General features: G+C 39.0%; 3 protein-coding genes across 5 annotated transcripts; all 3 read left to right on the forward strand.

Moving 5' to 3' along the window:
* Positions 1-279: 279 nt before the first annotated feature.
* On the forward strand, positions 280-5,487 carry LOC110838197 (E3 ubiquitin-protein ligase RFWD3). Of its 2 annotated transcripts, none has more exons than XM_087346972.1 (4): positions 280-372; positions 1,276-1,376; positions 2,342-2,456; positions 2,924-5,487. In XM_087346972.1, exons 1-4 carry the CDS (start codon positions 333-335, stop codon positions 4,396-4,398), a joined length of 1,731 nt encoding a protein of 576 aa, XP_087203098.1. In that variant the 5' UTR covers positions 280-332; the 3' UTR covers positions 4,399-5,487. The 2 variants fall into 2 exon arrangements, with proteins under 2 accessions (XP_087203098.1, XP_021936863.1); XM_022081171.2 differs by lacking the exon at positions 280-372 and adding an exon at positions 417-662.
* Positions 5,488-6,467: 980 nt separating this feature from the next.
* Positions 6,468-11,372, forward strand: LOC110838200 (juvenile hormone epoxide hydrolase 1). Of its 2 annotated transcripts, none has more exons than XM_022081180.2 (6): positions 6,468-6,627; positions 7,277-7,472; positions 8,145-8,689; positions 9,369-9,568; positions 10,317-10,551; positions 10,832-11,372. In XM_022081180.2, the coding sequence occupies exons 2-6, from the start codon at positions 7,287-7,289 to the stop codon at positions 11,055-11,057; spliced, it is 1,392 nt and encodes a 463-aa protein (XP_021936872.1). In that variant the 5' UTR covers positions 6,468-6,627; positions 7,277-7,286; the 3' UTR covers positions 11,058-11,372. The 2 variants fall into 2 exon arrangements, with proteins under 2 accessions (XP_021936872.1, XP_021936873.1); XM_022081181.2 differs by lacking the exon at positions 6,468-6,627 and adding an exon at positions 6,668-6,819.
* Positions 11,373-12,336: 964 nt separating this feature from the next.
* Positions 12,337-20,893, forward strand: LOC110838194 (uncharacterized). The gene is made up of 2 exons (XM_022081162.2): positions 12,337-12,467; positions 19,430-20,893. Exons 1-2 carry the CDS (start codon positions 12,433-12,435, stop codon positions 19,890-19,892), a joined length of 498 nt encoding a protein of 165 aa, XP_021936854.1. The 5' UTR covers positions 12,337-12,432; the 3' UTR covers positions 19,893-20,893.
* Positions 20,894-21,214: the final 321 nt, after the last annotated feature.

Consider the following 21,214-nt stretch of genomic DNA (forward strand, 5'->3'; position numbering starts at 1 on the left):
ATCCACCATCTCCAACCATAGGATTTATTTTAAAAGTATCTTCCCATCTGCTAACATTTGTTCCAAGATGTCTCCTTCAGACCTTCCACTCATAATTTTGTCTGAATTTTGTATCTCCCCATGGACCCTACATATTCCATCTCATTAACTTAGATTTGATTATCCTAATATTTTGCGAAGTTATATTAAGGTGCACTTCATTTTCAGGTGTCTCTAACCTTGTAAAACATCATCTCCCCAAGGTCTGAATATTCTTCCAAGCATTCTTTTCTGAAACATCTTCAATCTGTATTCGTTCCTTAACATGAGACGAAGTTTTATATTGATGTAAAATGGATAAAATTATAGGTTTTACAGAAAGATTTGTGAAAGGTAAATTTCTTCGATGCAGTATCGTTAACCACCCTGATTTTTTTTCCAAAGTAAAGAAGTGTGCTTGTGACGCAATACTCAACGGTTTTTATAATAATCTCTGGGTGTAAGCTGTGCTACCGCGTTTTTGCCTAGAATATCGGTTTGTACTTAGTCGGTGTAACTTAACGACCAATAGTGTATATAAGTTTACGGTGGCTTTGAAATAGGTGTCTTTTGATGTAATTGGACGTGTTTTGAAATGGAGGCTGCTGGGGTGAACTATGATTCTGACACAACAATAGAACTCGGTAATAAGTTTCATTGCAACCTTCAAATTCGATTGATTTGGAATATTGGTTTGGTTTAGTCGTCCTTCAGTATGGGTTATAAATCTGGAGGTGGTTGTCTCCTAGGTTATAGCGCTGGGTACAGATAGAAGGTAACTGATGTTTTGGAAGTACTTGCTGCCACCATCATCAGGGCAATGAGTGATGGAGGCAGTAAGCACTTCTGAAATGTTGGTAAACTTATATTAAACTACACAGCTCTACAACCCAGGAGACAACCACAGTCATACTTGCCACAGTGAGAAAATCATATCCTTCTTAGGATTATAAATCCGTTTTATACATATATACCTTGCTAAACAGTATCATTTCACTGTTTCAGTCTGTGTCGAAGCAAATATTTATTTGTATTTTCACAAAACTAGGTGATGATATCAGGATGTGAAGTTTTGGAAAAATGAACATAATATCCAGTCTGCCACATCTCATTACCCAGAAATTTAAACAATATTAGCTACAAACAGAAGTGAAAGGAAATTAATTTATTTTGTCTGTTTTCTGGTGGGTTAGTGAACTTTAATAAATACAGAATAATCAGGGATTTGGTTTAAGATTTCTGATGGGTGTGTTTCAGATTCAGACGGAGATGAAGTCATGTTTGCTGATGACAGAGAAGAATCACTACAAAGGCAAGAAACATCTATGGAAGTTCCAGGTACCAGTGCCAGTGTGCAGGTTTGTTCCAATGAAAATAAAGACAGTGATAAAATCATAGATGTTTGAGCCAAAAATTAAAAAAAAAATCAGTTCAGGACAGAATCTCTTTCTTCAAGTGTAAAGAGTAAATAAACAACATTCTGTTTGTTTTGTGAAACTTTATCTCTCAGAGATTCAGAGGGTTTTAAAATAGGATATTGAGAAGAATATTAGGGCCTAAACGGGATGATGTGACAACAGTGTGTGATCGGAAGATGCCTGTCTTCTGGGTTGTTGCGCTGTGAAGTTTCGTAGAAGTTTACCAATGTTTCAGAGGTTCTTGCTGCCTCCATCATCAGGGCAATGAGTAAGCCACACAAGTGGAAAATGCTAGAGTTACAGGAACCAGACAATTAAGGAATAGCCTGAGCCTAACCAGTAGGGACTGGTGTTGGAATCAGGCAAGGATATGGGAGCCAATGGGAGTGGGGGCTTGTCACACCCTGTGAGAGAGAGATGGAGAGAAGGAAGGAGAGACGTCCGAGAAAGCAGCTCTTATCACGACCCTTCAGAGTCTGGCCAGTGGATGGTCATTATGCGGAGGAAACGAGAGAGTGGAAGTGAGCACTGGTTGGGGCCAGAAGTGGCCTGGGCTGGACCAGCAATGCTCTGTGGGATGCTTCTTGAATTCTTTGAGATTGTGAATGAGGGGCTTCCATGACCAGCTCAGGCGATGTCCATCCTCTCTGTTGAAGTTCAGATGTAATTCAATCTCTGTGGCCTCCCAGATCTACCAGACTACACAGTGCAACGACCCAGAAGACAGCTGTCTTGAGACTCACCACCGTGAAAACCTCAAATCCTACGCATAATGGGCTCAGGTTTAAAAGTTGCCTGTTGTGGAGAGAATCTTTTTCTTCCTTTAAGGGTTCCTCACATTTTTCAAACTGTTCATACCATCATTCTTTTCATTATTCAGTTATTAGCAATGTATATTTTGACAGTCCATCACGCAGTTTGCACCTTCGACTTCTCAGTCAACAGCATCTCCATCTGTTGCTGGAGCCCTGGATCAAGATTCTCTGCAGCTTGAGAGATCGTCACCTCAAAAATCTCAAGGTAAGATGGCAAGTAAGTTATTGGTAGAATAATGAAGATTTGTGATACACATTTAGGAATGTTGTTATTAATTGAACTTAGAGGAGTCAGTCTGAAACGTTGGTATCTGTGTACAAGTCCACACGGTGTCACAACCTAGAACAGAAACATCAGCATTAAATAAATATCCTAAGCACATACAAATCTAACTAAATAGGCAATTGTCCATATATATCTCGTTGTATATTCACACATATACAAAAGCTCTACATAGACGAGGCTAATAATACAACAGACCCCACATTAATATGCGCTGCTACATGTGGGTTTATAATTTAGTGGTGTGCAGGAGAAAAAAGGCATAAGTTAAGAATTTACTTCTTGAAAAGCTTCTCTCTTAGTAGCCATAAAATCAGGATGATAATTATTGTCATCATCACTTTGGCTTGTGTGTAAAATTAAATTTAATGTATATTGTCATTCCATAGGTGATGGTAAGAAACAAGTAAACTGTGACAAAGCGAAAGATCATTATGATGATGGAAGCATGTGTTCTATATGCTTGGAAATGTGGTCCAACTCTGGAAATCATCGCTTGTCATCTTTGCGTTGTGGGCATTTCTTTGGTCATAGCTGCATCATGCGTTGGCTGAAGTCAGGAAGTCAAAACGGGATGAAACGATGTCCACAATGTAATGAGAAAGCCAGAAAGAAAGAAATCCGTCTACATTATGCTCGTAAACTGCAAGCCCTTGATACCGCAGATAGAGACTGGTTAAAAGGTCAACTGGATACAGTCAAAAGGGAGAAAAACATGTTAGAACTGGAATTGGCAAGGGCAAATCTGAATCAGCGGTTGCTCCAAGAAGAACTATCAGAATTACGACAGACGCTAATGCAGATGCAAGAAACAGAAGCAAGATGCACAAGACATGACGTGCAGAAAAGTGACCCAACCTCAGTAAAAAATATGGGATTTTATCGCAGTTTTCAGGTACACGCGGGTGATTGTCGTGTTTTAGCGTATAACAAGTATCTGTCCCTTCTTGTTGCGTCCCAATACTACCCCGTATTTCGCAGTTACGGACTTTCGAAGTTTGATACTAGGATATTAAACTCGCCACAGATGTTTCCAATACATGAGAAAGAAATAAGAGACTTGGCTTTTCATCCATTGCGTTATGACATGTTGCTCAGCGTGTCATTGGATCAAAGCGCCAAGTTGTTCGATGTGGCTAATAATAGGATTTTTGAGATTTACCCCTCCGACAATCCACTGTGGAGCTGCTGCTGGGATGTTGTTAATACAAATTTATTTTATGTTGGTACAAGCAAAGGAGCTGTAATTCAGCATGATATAAGATACTCAACGAAACCAGTGTGGAAAATAACGACGCCAAACGATTCATCCCCAGTAACGTCAATAGCTGCGATACCGGCGTGTCCTGGTAGAACGTTAGCACGAGGTGGATTTTTAGCTTGCACACTGAACAGTTGTTGGGCATATGAAGGGTGTGATGCAGATTATGTTGGAACACAACTTCCCTTTGATGGACCATTTGTGTCACTGAAGTATGATAAAGCGTCTGATCACGTGTTGATATCGACACGACCCAACATTCATTTCCCGTATTCACGTCATATCGTGTGTCAGTTACCAAAGACGTCTGCCGATTCGCGCCCGGACGTCATTTGCGCTCCTGTTCACACGTTCCAGGGCGGCACGAGTCAGAAGCTGCTGTCACGACCGTGTCTGGTGCCTGTATGTGGAGAAGACACGTTGGTTGCTGCCTATCAAGAGAGCTTGAAAACTATTGCTCTGTGGAGCATGTCTTCAGGAGAACAGATACTGACCTGCCCAGCGTATCTACCATTGATAGATTTATGTCCAATAGGAAACAACAGTTCCAATTACTTGGTAGCATTATCAACAAGATCATTTGCACTATATCATTATAACTAAATTCTACTCTGTTATTTAGGAATTTCGCAAAACAGATGGAGAGGGTAACTACCATTGTATGGGATCCATGGTCAAAGTAAAGGAGTATAAAGTTGTGTTACACATTCCAAGAAACCGCATTAAGCTTGGAAACTCCACATAACAGTTTATAAAGACTTTTTTTTTGAAGCAGCAGTCTGGTCTTACCTTTATGCCTGACTGTACTCTTAAAATATTTTGTTTCTGTTTGTCTGAATTGATTTCGTAACAGCACTTGCATTTACCTTAAGCTGATAATGCTGAAAATGTATAATTTTATAGAGACAGTTATATTACAGTTTTTCTTTTCTAACTTTTATGTTCAAATTTTTTGCATGTTGCAGTTTTTCTTTTTTAAGTTTTGCGTTGCCAGTGACGTGGAATGTGGCAGGCGTAAGAAGTAATAATGAGTAATATTTTGTGAATGTTTTATGGCCAAAGGTATGGTCTGGTACCTGCAGTACAGCAGGACTCTAATGGACGTTGTTGTCGTCATCAGTTGTGTTTATTCTCATAACACTGAAAACTTTTTGTGGTACAGAACACTGTGTTGAATTTTATTAGGTGCTGGACCACACTGGTTTATAGATTCTTCTCATAAATATAACATTACTTTTTTTTTCTCCCCATTTTTTAAGTAAATGCCTTAAAATTAAAGTAAAAGGGGTTCAAAATTTGTTTTACTGTAGTTATAAAACTGAGTTTGTGCTGACAAAGTCTTCAGGTGGAACTGGTGAACACACAGCAGGAAACATATAGAGATACGAAGACGGCTGCGTTCTGGGTTGCAGCGCCATGTAATATGGTGGAAGTTTACATATGTTTCAGAAGTTCTTGCTGCCTCCATCATCAAAGTGATAGAGGCTGCAGGGACCCCTGAAATGTTGGTAAACTTCTAACATATTACATGGCGCTGCAACCCAGAACGCAGCCAACTTCTTACTTGCTGCCATGTAAACCTCAAATCTCACATTTATGAATGTTTCTGTAACCTAAAATTAAGCCACAGCTCTCTGGAATCTGTATGTAACCTTGATCAGATATTAAACAGAGGAAAGATTTACAGTGGTACATGACCTGTGTTTTATTTACTTTCTTGGACATGAATCTTATGTCTTTGCTTCAGAATTTCTGCTCTCACGCATTTATATTTTATGCGAGTGTGACATGTGACATCCACATTTCTCAGTGTATCACAACACTCCTGAAATCAAATGCCTTCTCACATTTAACGGGAACTGAAGTGTGATACTAGCAGTGAGGTCTTCACCACATCTGTTTATCATCTTGCCGACCTGTCCTAGTTTATAAAATTTTTGAGAAAGTTATGTAAGAGAGTAAATAATTTCTTAAACAACATCAGAGGAACAATTTGGATTTAGAAAAATCTCTCAACAGAAAAGGCTCTATTTAGTTTCGCTAATGAAATTGTAAGTGCCCTTAACAATAAAATGCATGTGGGTGGAATATCTTGTGACCTAGCCATTTTTCATTCTTGTTGCAGAATTTGAAGTTTATGTACATTCATATGTGAAATATGTTCTTGTACTTGTGTCAAAAGTTCTGAAGTTTATGTATATTGTATGAAATGACATGGTCTACATCCTTTGGTTTAGTCCTAAGAAGGATCTATGGAATGTAAATAAACTCTACTCTACCCTAATCAATATCTGGATTCAATTTGAAGAGCTCTGAGAAAATAACAAAAATTAGGCTGATAAAATCAAATCAAACAGGCATTTTTGGCCAAAATCGATCAAATACGAAGCAGTATTTCTGCAAAATTATGCTTTACACTACAGAATATCCGTTTCACCAAGAAACAACAGCGGTAGAACCAGTATTAACGTAATTCTCATTTGTGCAATTTTACTTCTACCAATGTCCGTCTGTGTGACTCTGACCATATGTTTATTCAGCCAAGTATTCGAATGAAGCTGGGTTTGTTCTGAACTGCGAGGTGGTCGTGGTTGATTCTTCATAAGAGAAATGATAACGCATTATTACAGTGCAACATAACTAATCCCGCAATTGCCACGCCTCTTCGTTTACTTATATAATCACAAGAATAACAATGACACAGCAGCTCCAGGATTTTGTCAAGGTCAAAGCAAGTTTGGGCCTGTAAGGATAGAAGATTACGTGATTGTTTAGGTCTACTGGCGAAAGCTGCAGCCATAGCAACTGTTCATACACTGCAGCGGTCTTCACGTGAGTAGACTGAAAAAGGTTACAATTATTCACATTATATAGCTTTGAATGATAGGATGATTTGTAATGAATTAGAAAGGGTGTGGATGGAGTTGGTTGTGGCCTAATTTAATTTACTATACCGGCATTTAGCTCGAGAAACGGACGTAGACCACTTGCTGATGATATTTGATAACATTCAAGCTATAGCAGGTATATTTATTTTGCTATTATTTTTATGTTTACGTTGCAAAGCATTTTTGGAAGCTATTTAAAAGCAGTTACTTTACACCAGTTTTATGGGAGTTGTGGTCGTGTCCGTGAACATCTTGCCGAAAGAATTTGGTTTGTGCAAACTACTGTTGATGTCTGATCCCAGAATTTAGAAAATTACGGCAAGGGCAATTTTTCTAACAATGTGTACAACCCACAAAAGTTTCAAAAGAGCTCATTTTCACCAACCATGAAAAAAGTGGATATGCTGAAAAACTTCTCATGATTGTAATGGACTACAACTCTTGAAAAAGTGATTTGGTATAGTGTACAAATATATATGGTTTTCCAGTGTGTCCCATATGCTGAAAAGTCTGTAACAAAATTATGGAACTGAATGGTGGGTATTAAGTAAACTGTAAATTTAAAGTATGTTGCCCTGTTTTTTTCCTGTCAGATATCAGAGAATGGGACTCCTAAGGAAATTGGTGTTTGTCACTGTAACTGTTGCCGCTGTTGGAATTGGGTCCATATTCTACAGTTTGAACCAAGTACCACCACTTCCTGAACTTGGGAACACGTGGTGGGGAGCTGGTGAACCTCGTAAGCTGGATGAATCTATCAGGAACTTTAAAATCAACATTTCAGATGATGTATGTATCATTTCCTCTTAATATTTTATTACATTAGCAGTCAGTGGTTCAAATTGAGCTTTAGGGTTGGTAGAGGCTCACTGACCAGTTGGGGCATACTTACAACCAAAAATCTTGTCTTGTAGTATGCAATTGAAAAGTACCAGTGTATATTTAATAAAACTTTTTACAAAATGATGAAAATACAGACAAGATACAGTTGTGCTGGTAATTTTCTTGTGTGAAACTCAGAATTGCTTCTTCTGTACTTAAACTGTTTTATGTGTTAAGAAGTTACATATCATATCTGCCCTTCGTTGCTGACTTGCAGCACCTTTTCCCACCCAAACAGTGAAAATGATACCTGAAAATAATGAGTGGATTACCAAAGGCATCAAAACTTCTTTCAAACATAACCTAGATGTTTACCCAGATTGTCAATTTAGTAACAACCAAGTAATGAAAATTTACTATAGGAAATATTGCAGGAGTCAATAAAGAGGCTAAATTTATGTATTACAAAAAACAGTTCATAGAGTCAAATAATAAAATAAAAGCAGAGAGGAAAATAGTGGAAAAGAAGCAGAAATATTCTACAGAATTGACCCATCAATAAAGTTAAATGATAATGCAATAAAATATCCTAAACCCTTAGGAAAGCATTTCAGTACTTTCGTTATGTCTGTTCAACAGATTCTGCACGATTTGCAAATACGGTTGGACCTCCATTCACACCTCACACCACCACTGGAAAAAACAAATTTTGAGTATGGGTTCAATACCGACTACCTCAAGAAAGTGGTAGAGTTCTGGAAGACCAAGTATAACTGGCGAGAACGTCAGGTATTCTTGAACAGTTTTCCACATTTCAAGACGTATGTGGACGGATTAGACCTTCATTTCATCCACGTGAAGCCACAGAAAGTGGAAAAGAATACCCGCGTGCTTCCGCTTCTCGTCCTTCACGGCTGGCCGGGTTCAATACGAGAATTTTACGAGCTAATTCCACTGCTGACGAAACCACGAAAGAATGTGGACTTTGTATTTGAGGTCATAGTTCCTTCGTTACCTGGCTACGGCTTCTCGGAGGGCTCTTCAAAACCAGGACTGGGTGCAGTTCAGATGGCTGTCGTAATGAAAAATCTGATGGAGAGAATCGGATTCAAAAAGTTTTATGCCCAGGGCGGAGACTGGGGCGCGCTTATCGTCTCACATATGGGCACTCTCTTTCCGGAAAGGTACGTGGTCAGTGTTAGAATATTTGGAACCATTTTACAGTAGAGGCTCTGAAGAAAATGCATTTCGCTACAGAATTACGAGTGCTTATGAAAGCTTTCTATGGTCTGCCTTTAACTATTGTGGGGTTCTTGTGGGAACGGTCAGTTTTGCTTCCTGCATCGCAAAATTAGATGCAACTCTATCATATACTTTGACGCACGGTACAGATAATTTGACATAGAAATTGACCAAACTTGCATTCATTTGTGGTTCTAGCTGATTTGCCACTTTTGCCCTCTGCTGAATCACTTTTCATTCTTATCTCTTCCGACATGTTTGCGCTTTCGTTTATCTGTTGTTTATTTATGACGCTGTTATGAATGTCAGGATGATTAGCGAATAACGAATTGGAAAAGAAGTGGTCATGGCCTTAATATGTGATTAAGAATTGAAATTTTATTGAGTGTTAATATCATTTTTTCAGTCGCGTGATTTGTAGAAATGAGTTTTTAATCATTGGTGTAGATCAGGGATAATATTAAATTGTATCTTTAAGCAATAGGATGTGAGGGTGTGGACTGGATTAATCTGGCACCAGTGACAGACTCACGTGAACCTTTGGGAACTTCTTGAATGAGTTTCTTCTCACGGAGTCAGTCTGACGTTGTGTGATTTACGTTTGTACATTTTAACTTGCAGAATTCTTGGTGTTCATTCCAATATGTGTTTTGTAAACTCGATATCCGCAAATGTAAAACGAATTCTTGGAAGTTTTTGGCCGACACTAATTGTCGATGAAGCTCATGTCGATAAGATGTACCCTCTCGGAAAACACTACGCACATCTGCTGGAAGAAATGGGTTATATGCATCTTCAGGCTACGAAGCCGGATACAGTGGGTAAGTCTGGACGATGAACAATATTTGTGTTTGTATGTGTAAGCTGTGTCACACGCACAGTAGATGTTAATCCTAAAATAATTTCCAGTATTACAATATTATCAGTATCGACGCACGCATTTATTGGAGCGGTGACTTCATTATTAAGCCCTCGGTTGTGAATTAACAGGCGTGTAAGGGTCGAGAATTCTAGTGAAACGCTACTACAGCATCACATATTTCTGTTCATGGACCTTACAAACAGAACGATCTTACATACCCGTACCTTTGACTCTGCTATATGATGGTAGGAGTGTTCAAGGGAATAAAAAAATATATAATGGAACAGTGACGTTCACCTCAGGTAAAAAATAAATATCATAGAAATTTTTTTTAATCAGTGGTGAAAATATTGGTATGAAAATTCAATAAGAAGAAGATTTAAAAGAATTTCATAATGCCAGCATTTCTTCAAATTGATTAAGTACTCTCGGGCTACAAGCCGCGTCAGGTGGAGCCTGAGAGCATTTTATCAGCTTCAGTTGCCACGAAAGCCTCAAATCTTTCCATCTGTGTGTGTGTGTACGGCATAGCGAATATTTATTAAAATATTTCAGGGACATCATTACGATACAAAGCGCATGATTACGTATAAATGTAACATTTTATTGAACGATGCATGTTACATTTACCTGACTTTAATAACCTTTTCATTAAGTTCTTTTCTGCTTTAAAATTAATAAATAATGCACATTCTTCAATCACGCAGGAGTCGCCCTTCGTGAATCTCCCGTCGGCTTGGCCGCATATTTGTTGGAAAAGTTTTCAACTTGGACGGATAAGGATTGGAGATCTTTGCCGGATGGAGGTCTGACCAGGAAGTACAAGCTTACGGATCTGCTCGATAATGTAATGATCTATTGGGTGACTGGGTCTATTACGACGTCAGCAAGATTGTACAGTGAGAGCTTCAGTAAGGCGCAGTTTGCATTAAATCTTGACAGGTTAGTCTTTAACATCTGACAGGGGGTGGTCCTGCAGCTTGGGAATTCGGAAATGGACCAACAGGCCCTCTTCGTAATATCCTGGCATTTTACGGAATTTCTTTGCTATACGAGTGACTGTCATCTTCTCGAGAAAGACTCTGTCCATGTGTTAGTTCATTCACGCTTTTCTTTAAAATATTAAAGAATAATTTGTACTTTTGGTATTATCGTAATATTCAAGAAATTCCTCTGGCCTCGTAATTCGCCGTATTCACTCACTTTTTCATTCTGTTTTCAGCATTCCGTCCATAACACCAACGGCATGCGCTATGTTCCCTAACGAATTAGCGTACCAACCAAAATGTCTCGTGCAAGAAAAGTATCGCAAACTTGTACGATATACCGACATGCCTCGAGGGGGCCATTTTGCCGCATTTGAAGAGCCCGGACTCTTAGCCGACGATGTGTGGGAGGCGGTGAAGATTATGGAGAGAGATTACAAACAGCAGAAAAATGCTGCCTAACATTTCTCTTTGCCTTACGTTCAGACCTTAAAGAAACTGATTACGATCGCACCGTCAGCGGTGCTTGTACTTCAAAAGTCGTCATCGCAGCAGTAGAAAATCCATATTTTCTGGGCAACTGATCTAGCGTCTTTTGCTTTGACTTCGTAGGTTATGGAACAATACAAATCACTCTGTGTGATAAAGGAAAAAGTGGTCTATGAAACATAACTGTAGAGGAATGAAATTTGTATCACTGACTGAGAAAAAAAAGGAATAAATAATTTTTTATAAACAAATTTATATACAGAATATGGAATAAAGCTTTCAAAAGGACATGCTCATTATTTTTATTTCTCATCCAGCGTTGTTTATTTAAGGTAATGAAAATGATTACTTAATGCAAGGCTGATGAATTAAAATGTTAACAGTTCTGCCCGACTTTTAAGAAAGGCTAATACACATTTAACAACGAAACATGGGTCAGGTTGTGCCCAATCAAACACATTTTTTGGGGGTGGACTTGACAAAGAAGAGGAACTCTTCCCAAAACGTTTAAACCCCTGCCATAATTTGAATGTTATAAACTGTATCATATAACAAGAATTCGCGAATTTGTATAAGTGATTTGACATCTTGCCATAATACTTCCAATTTTATATATGAATTCAAACAATGCTATTTAATGTCAGAGAATGGTAAATTCCCTGAATGAAGAGTTACTGAAATGGTCATTATTTTTTATTAAAAAGTTACCAAACTGAAACAATGAGAGGATAAAGTGTAAATGAATTAACTAAAAAATCAAGCCTTTTCTATTTGATCTATAACATTATTAGGATTGTCTGCCATTCTTGCATTAACATCTGTTCTGATTGAGTATAAACTCCTGGAGTAAGAAATTTGGGATTGAAACTGCTTGTGGGCTAGATTAAACACTGACCAGTCAAAATAAGAACAAGAAAAAGTTTAAAAAGTGGTGGATTCGCAAGAATCAGATATTCAGACCAGTAAAAATGGGAAAGGCAAATTGTATGAACAGTTTTACTCTCAGCAGGAATATTGGTGGCGGACTTTTGTTGTAGTGGTAACGAACCCCATACCAAAGAATTCCATTGTGCTTTGTTAATGGCATTATGCCAGTTCCTGGACACCCTATCGAACTTGCATTCTGGTTATCGGTTGGTTAATTAGGTTACAGTATACCCTAATAACCAGACTACGCAGATCAGCACTGGAAAGTCTAGCAGGCTGCATGTGCTGTCTTCCATTAGCCGCACTCGCTCTGACCGTCTCGCTCCATGCCTGACGCGGAGCCGAGGCAACGAACCAAGCTCAGCACAAGTTCGAGGGATCTGACGAAGGCGACACGTAGTGAAAGTTTCGTCTAAAACAAATGAAAACTCCAGGAGACGGACAAACAACGAGGGGGTATGTCACATTAACTTATTTAATTACACAATTGACAAGTAATGAGATTATATTGTGCATCTTAACGTTGAGAATGGAGAATAATGTTAGTTGATCTCCGCATAGCATAGCTCATCTGTTCCTAATGTCAGTATTTCGTTGAGATCTTTCCTTGTCTTGATGCGTCAATAATTATGGCGCACGACTTTCGTAACTAACAGAAAACAACACGGCTTAGTTATAACAATCTAACCTTTGAACTCTGATGCAGGGACGTGTCAACAGCATTTCGTATCGTGGGTAATACAAAACTACGTCATGTTCTTTGCCGCGTTACACGTAATTCTGGGTACTGAGTATCGAAGTTTAAAAAAGTAAGAACTGTTGATGGATTCAAGCCACCATTCTTACGTTATTCAGAGTAATGGAATCGAAATAATGGCTTTAGGAGTCCTCCAGAAGATTCTGACATGCGCCGAAATGGTAATCTAGCAGGGAGGACGAATAATTATAATTATAGGGAGCGAGAGGTCAGAAGTTACAAATTTCAGTATGAAAAGTTGCCCCCCCCCCCCCCCGGAGTTTGAAAATTTATATTTGAGCGTATGGCGATTGTTTGTGGTGTTGGTAACCCTAACACGTTGCCATTATTATAAAGTTTAAAGTTAGCGAACTTATCAAAATACTGCTCTGAAGATATTTCAGTACGCTGTTTTACCACCGTTTTGGCGCAGTCCAAACTCGCTGGGATAAAGCCCCGAAAGCTTAATTTTTACCTTTAGTTAATTGGAATCAAAATAAGATAATTTTAATTTCTCACACCCAATATTTGACGAATTCTTGAATGATCAATTGTTCACGGATAATAATATTTTGGTGATGCTGAAGATATGTATCACATGAACAGATATTTAAGCGTGCAGTTATACACGTAGCGAATGTGTAGCTGGACGTCCTGATAAAACACCAGGCCGATTCGAAATTTTTTCTACGGTTAATTTTATTTTGAAGTAAAGATCACGTATAAAATTTCAGATAAAAATAACCAGCAGATAAGATTTTAAGCTTTCACGGCGACTGAATGCAATTAAATATCAGACTATCAACTGTGTGAGTATGGAGTTTAAACTCTACGTTTCGGAGACTGTCTGTGCCTCCATCATCAGTACGCAATTATACCAAGAAGTTTTCGGACTCGCTCTTGCCATTTGTTTGTCTGTTTCAAGCGATGGTGTTTGTCAATGTGACTAATGGCACAGAATCAATAGAATCAACATATGACGTGAGATTCTGGAGTGATCCTTGGCGGAATTTAATTGTCCGCTGATAATTTATTGAAAATCTGGTTTGACCTTGTGACACAAACCATTTCTGGACTCCCCCCCTTCCCCCTCAACCCCTCCTGAAATGTAATTGACATGAGATTACGAGTTTACTGAGCCGAGGCGAGCTACATTTATTAAGAGCGCGCTGAATGAGATGGACTGATGAACGACGGACTAGAAAGGACTTTGTTTCCAAGTTATTTATGACTATAAGGACATTCTAGTCTGCTGTTCAAGCACATAAAGTCGACAAAAAAAAAAGTTGTAATTAGTGTGCATGATTGTTTGAATTCTGCATCAGCTGATTTTATTTTAGCTAAGCGCGAGATAAAAATGGACTCCAGTATTACTTATTTAAAATTGATCACAGACGTAATTTTCGGTTTGATTTTCGCCTGCCTTTGTACCTCGCTTTTGTCTGCCTTCTGAAGCACGCGTGGATTGAAACATATCATCATCACCAGCCATGTGCTGGAGTCCATGTGCACCAATCTCGTTCCAGTCGCCGACACAAGATATTTGCTTCTCAAGTTTCCAACCTCGGCCGAAACAGTTGAAGGACACGTGGCTGCTTGGTCTCGCTGTTGACTCACGTTTTGTGTTGATCATTCTGGACGTTGTGCGATCTCAAAGATCAGCCGTTCACATCCGACGCCGTCTTTTAGAACACAGACTGTTGAAGAAAATGCTTTAGAACATGTTATTTCCGTAACCATTCGAGATTCTGAATAAGTAACTTACATCTCTCAGCTGTTTCTCTATGAAAAGTGAAAAAAGTTACAGTGGAACCACGGTTTCCGGAGAATTTGACGTAAATACGTCTCTGTATTTAAATTATATTTACGTCTCTGTAATGTAATGTAATGTTTTCTTCAATGTCATCCATCTTGTTACGAAAGCGGATTGTTGACGGCAGTAATGTAACACAACAATGCCGAGTAAACAGATGACGTTTCCTAGGTAACATAACAATGCACGCAAGCTGACCATTGTTGTCGGTCCATATTTACACATTGTTGATATGGATCTTACACGTTTTTCGTAACACTTTTTTGCGGAATGACCCTTCAATATAGACGTATTTACGTCAAAAAATCTTGACTGTACACTTCCCGATGCGTTCAAGGAGGAAAAATGATTACGCAGATAATTTGCAGACGTATCATGAAGTGTCATTACTGAACTTTGCTCATCAACCACAAAAGACTTACAGGCGTTGTAAACCTATCGCTCACTTCCTTCTAGTGCAAGGAATGCTAGGCAGTAGCTCTGTTATTCTGTATCATATTATCATCTTCTATGTTACATGCAGTATTCAGTGTCGTCATCTCGTCGCGTCACTCCTGCACAGAATGTGAATTGATTTTTAGCCTAACAATTCTCTGCTTTGCTAACTCGCCCAGATGGTTAGTTAGATCGCCTCTCAAAATGATTTTGCTACAACGAATGCAACACTGAAGTTGGATTTATTCAGTTTCTTTGTTGTTTTCAAATTTACCTCCAATCACATACAGCCATTCATATATTTTAATTTCTTTCTTATCGATATATACCAGCGATCGATGCGATGATTGTGGCTACGAAGAACGCGGAAGGGGTCGGGTCCGACCTGTCCCTATCAGCATTTGCCTTCACGGACTGAGAAAAATCGTAAGCCTCGAACCCGATTCGTCCCAAGCGAACTAGACGATCATAATTAAACTTTCCAGTCACAAGTGTCATTAAAATAGGTTTCTGCTTCAGAAACGTCAGGGTTGATTTGAAATGTACGTACGACGAACATGGAGCCAACGCGTTATGTTTTATACTGATGTGTGCATTGTTAATGAAAATTCCTCGGTTTACCTCATGGCTGTCGTGTGTGCGTGTCCCTGGAGATGTATGGGGCTTATTAGATAAAGGTTTTTTGCATCATCCCCACCTTATCTGTCAATAACTTAGGCTACGTACGTACGCTGTGTGGAATGCGTGTAACAAAGAGGGAAGGGCTTCCATGCAGAAGTAATTTTAAACGCAACCTTGGATTGTTTTTGCCGGGCACAATTGTTGGAGCCATCTGTTTATTTTAATGAAAATTTGCAGTCCACAATTCTGGCCATTTGAACAAACGAAGTCTGCTTCTAAGTAGATTAAAGATTTCCCAGTAAAGAGAACTGGGTTCGATTCCCTGCTAGGTTTCTTGAGAGACGTGGTACACGTGTTTTGTGTGTGGGGTTGAACGTATTTAAATAATGTCATTCGGTCATGACATTGAACAAAATTCCTTATGTAAGGCTGAAAAACGTAAAATTCTGCTGTTATTCGGCGGAGTGGTGTTTGGAACGGTTTAACGTTCTGGCTGACCGCCCATAGGCACAGATATTGCGTAGAAAAGTGAGGACAGAGAAGGCAGAGGAAATGAGAACAATTTACGAAGGCCTACAATGTAGTCGACCTCCAGCTCACTTTTCTGGGAACATCACGGAGCAGAGGTTCGCTGCAGCGTTCGTCTCAACGAAACAAATTACTTTCATGAACCGTGGCCAGAGTTGTGTACGTCAGTTGATATTTCCATCATGGCGCTATGACAACAATGAAAATAAGAACTTGGGTAGCAATCTTTCTATTTTGTCGTATCCAAGACATACGTCGTATTGCGCACGTAATATTGCAGCCTTCAGTGTTTTTAGTGCATTTTGCAGTTATTGTTATTATTTGCTGGAACAAATTTGGTAAGCAAAAGCGTGCTGTCAAATGCTGATTTGAAATGGACATCATCTTCAGACGAAACTGTTCAAATCTCCTCAGTGATGCTGATAATGTCAGTACAAATACTCGTATTAACTACTTGTTCATCTGTTTAGGTTACAGACTGTGTTACTGAGCATTCCATGACCTTACTGTTTTGTTAGCGCTAATAATCGTGTTAACGAGGGAAGTCGCTGCAACCAGGTCTGTGCACGTTTAAGCAACTCTTCAGATTGTGTATGCTTTTTCCTGTCGTAGGAGATTTAAGTGCATTTTCAATTGTTTCCAGACACGATCAGTGGTAACTACACTTACCACCTGCGTAAACAGTAATTGATTATGCATTTTGGATTTATGGGATAAACAGCGAGTTTCCTTAAACAGCATCAACCACGTGATTTTTGTAATGGTGAAGTGCTGTGTTTTCTTTGCGGTACGGACTTAATTCTTAAATAAGGGGTTAAATACTATGGAGTGATCTTTTCATGTCCAGTGCGCTGGTGGGCTTCAAGTCGAGAGACAATCTTGCAGACGGGGTAATAACGCTATCAGCTGTGTCGGATTACTTGTAACAGGGAGGGAAATGGTACTGTGGACAATGCAAATCTGTTATAACCGATTGCGTCATTCCTAGAACAGACTTCTCACTAAGAACTGGCAACCATGGATGATGGACTTCTCAGTGCTCAGGTTACCAAGTGGTAGAATGTCTCGTAGTATTTAAATCTGGTCTGTATATGTCGTTTTTTCATTTTTTTTGGTTCTGTAAACGGATGCCGTGGTTTGTAGTTCGTAAGAGGCCTCGGTCGCACGTGAGACACAATTCATCGAGAACTACGCTACATAAAGGCTTCGTTTGATAATGCGAATCAAAAGTTGGGCCATTGGATTCGGTTGTGTGCATTAGATATGTGTCATTTTATGAGACCTGGCGCCTGACAGGAGAAAGACCTTTCTCCTACACAGGAATGAGATGTCAAAGGTCAAGCGCCTTGGAATCTTTACGGAGAGTAGACACCTACAGGGTAAGGAGGGGATGATTCGGCCCTTTCATGTTTGAACACAAATAAGCGAAATACATTAATTTCATTGCATAAATAATGCAGGACATGTCAACTGACTGTTTAATCGATACACAAATGTTGCTTCCTTGCGTATGCTTTCGTAGAAATGAGGTAAATGTCCTAGTGTCTAAGCAAGACGCATTCTTAACCTTGGCTTTAGGTAGAGGTGAATGGTCAGGGTCACGTTCCTCTCGGTTTATCTTCGGAGAAAACGCCCACGATTGGCATTGGACAGGAGGCGGACGTGTGGGAAAGACAACACGTTGTTATTCAACGACGTTAATAAGATTTTTATTGCAGTGTTGATGTTATCACATGAAGTTTTTATTGTAATTGAGACGCGATGTGATTTATTTGACGTAAGGGCTTAATTGTTATTATCTTACATGACCGGCGGCTTCAAGAGGTTAAGCTCAGTGTCTTGTCATTACCGCGATTTCAACTATCTCCAGGAGAGTCCATGTAAATGAGCGCCAACGTTTCGGACGTGGTTTGACTGACCTCTCAACGCTTGAGCCGAGACGCCAGACTCCACGTGAACAGCGAACATATTCACTTCTTGCCTCGTGTAACCTTGATTCTGGAGGTTGTTCCATGAGAGCGCAGTACAAAATAACGTGGGCATCACGACAGTAACAAACCGGATTGAAGCTCAGGACGTTCATTTGTTTTATGCCTCCATGATCCACGTACCAAAGTGTAAAGTGTGACACGACATTTAACAAACGGCAACTTTCATAATTTATTTCACATAAGACTTATCAGCTAACCGGTTTCTCATGGCTGTCCCTGGGCGAATGGCGGTAAAGCCATTGTTTTACATACAGTTTTAATTAACTTCCTCGATGGAGCCCTTCAGAGGCTGATTGTCGTTCTCAAACGGTTAAAACATCGCCGCCATTTATGAAACTAAAAGGCTGAGACGTGTATGTACCAGTCGCAGAAACTCCCTTTCTGGGAGATTGTTTTGATGGCAATAAATTATTTACGCTGTAAATAAACCGCGTGATAACGAGAACCATTGGAGACGGTAGGTACCAAACAAGGCTTGAAATGTCATGCTGGCGTTCGTGACACTAATCGATAGATTTAATACTCATGCTGAATATTTCTAATGCATTCCTCATAACAATGGACGTCACTCGAAAGTTTTATGGCACAGTCTAACAATTTTATGCTGGCCGCTTAGTTTACGCTGCGCAGTCCTCTCTCGCAGACTCGCCTCTCAGCTGTGGAGGCCTTTAGAATGCTGATACAAAGGAGCGCTACATGCCACCAATATTAAGTACATTATTACAAGGTAATATTATGCACAATCAGACAAATGCAGGTGATGTAGATAAAAAAATATCGTGACATAACAGTCAAAGTTGCAAGGAATTTTATCTCTAATGTGGAGTAAGCCATTTCTTTTTAACACAAACCTAAATGAAACATTATTTTCTGGAAATAACTTACAATATCTGTTTTCTTTCATAAGGCTAACGTTGGTATTGACCTACAAGTCAACGTGGCATTATAACCAAGACCAGCATCAAGATTTTGAACTGCCATGGGAACCTCAGACCTCATACAACCTGAAGGATCATTACCATGGCCAATGGTTTCCATCCCAAGCTAGATTCGTCCAGTACACGCCCTCACATCCTATCATTAAGTTCCATTACAATTTATTTGGATTCTGTATTGTAGAATGCCAGTCAACAGCTGTGAAAATGGTCTTCACCATTGTTATAAGACAACAGTGTTTTAACAGACAGGGTAATAAGTGAACATATATGAAAGCACAAAATAACTAATTACGCACATTGAGCTCCATTAATGAAGTTACTACAGGCTCAGTTTACATTTTTTGTTTTGTTTTTAGGATCATGATGTCTGGAGACTCCCCTACACCACATGGTGAGCTCATTTTTGAGCTCAAAGAAACTGCCGTCAGCCCACCGATTAATGTCAAGTGCATGCAGGATAAAGCAGTCCAGTTCAGTCCAGACCACATGGACGAGACAACCAGCGCTGTGACAATACATCAAACTCTGGCTGCCAACGACTTAGAGCACTCCTACCAAATACAGCATTGTCCTGTAGTTTGGACGACATCAAACAGACGGAGCCTCGAGAATGAGGAGGCCATCGAACACATCGAAGAGATCCCTCTGACTACAGAAGTGCACGCCAAATCTCTAGACATGACTGGCGAACAAATTACCTGCGAGACTGATAAAATAGATGGAACCTGGCCAATGGAAGATGAATGCAAACCTGATGATGGCTGTGGAATTCAGTGCTTATATTATACAATGCAGTGCTGTGAATGTACGATATTATAAATTAAATAGTAGTTCTCGAAGAACTGGTAAAGGTTTGCGATATCAATACATCATTTTATGGCAAAAACTTGTTAAATTCAAACAAAATGCATTTAGACCTATGTGATAAAATGATTTTCAAATACATACGACTGAATAATGGACTTAAAAGAATTAAACATGTCCCAAGGAAAGAAAATCATTTACTTATGTTTGTGTTATTAAACTTTTACATCTGTGCATGAAGAAGTTGTGTTATCCAAATGAATATGAGCGCTGACACTGTGATAGTACGTTACAATGTGATTTTACACGTGAAGTGTTGTTTGTGTACAGTTTATGTTACAGAAACTTTGTTGTGTCTTCTACAATGGAGTTTTGAGTATTTCTATATTTTATATTTTAAACTGACTGAAAGAAGAGTCTTAAGTGGAAAGTGGAAGTTAAAATAGTTTTGAAAAATTTGTTTTACCTAGAATAAGGTTCCTCATCTTCGGCGTTTCTGATGTCTGTACATACCGTATAACGTGATTATTAGTTTCAACAGTATTGTATTCAGGATTACTGATTTTCTTCTGGTCAAACTGCACAAAGTCATCTCACCAACATTCATACACAGTCCATTTCAACGGGGCCTTTTGTGCAGTTAGGTTGGTGCCACTGTGTATTTTCATTATGACCATAATGGTACCTGAATCATTAGATGTCTTCCTCTGAGGTGAATAGATAATATGAAAATGTGTTGATCATTTTCAAAATGAAGGCTCGTGTGAAAAAATCTTGGACCAAATCTATAATTGATAAATATATTTATATTTAAAGCAATATATTTGTGCCATACTAGTTGTATCTTGGAAGCTAGTAATTTATGATCCTCTGGAAATCATGCCTACACATTTCCACATCCAGCCAGTGGCTGCATGCAAACCACTGAACCTCGATGTGTATACGATATATTTTGCATCCACATTTGAGAGAAACTGTGACAAAAATGAAAGAAAAATTAAAATGTTCACAAGTGATCTAGATCTTATTCTAAAATCATGTTCTCCTAATATAAACCTCACATAAAAAAGTATCTTAAAAACATAGTCAGTATGTTATTTAAGAATTTGACGCAATAGGGACGGAGGGAGGAAGGCTGTTGACGTGGGCAATCTGAAACTGCGAAGCAGAAGTAGGAATGCGATTATTGTATATACAAGTATGTAAGACACTGTGTTCTGTTTCTTCCTTTGAAATGGAATCATCATTTCTCCTTGCATATGAAAACATTCCATTGCCTTCGTGCACTTACTATTAATGGATTACAGGTCACAATGAGACATTTAATTCCCCAGTTC

The sequence above is a fragment of the Zootermopsis nevadensis genome, unplaced genomic scaffold (assembly GCF_977971745.1).
Source record: "Zootermopsis nevadensis isolate Lab colony 2312 unplaced genomic scaffold, Znev_1.0 Znev_ptg000011l, whole genome shotgun sequence".
Taxonomy (NCBI): Eukaryota; Metazoa; Arthropoda; class Insecta; order Blattodea; family Termopsidae; genus Zootermopsis; species Zootermopsis nevadensis.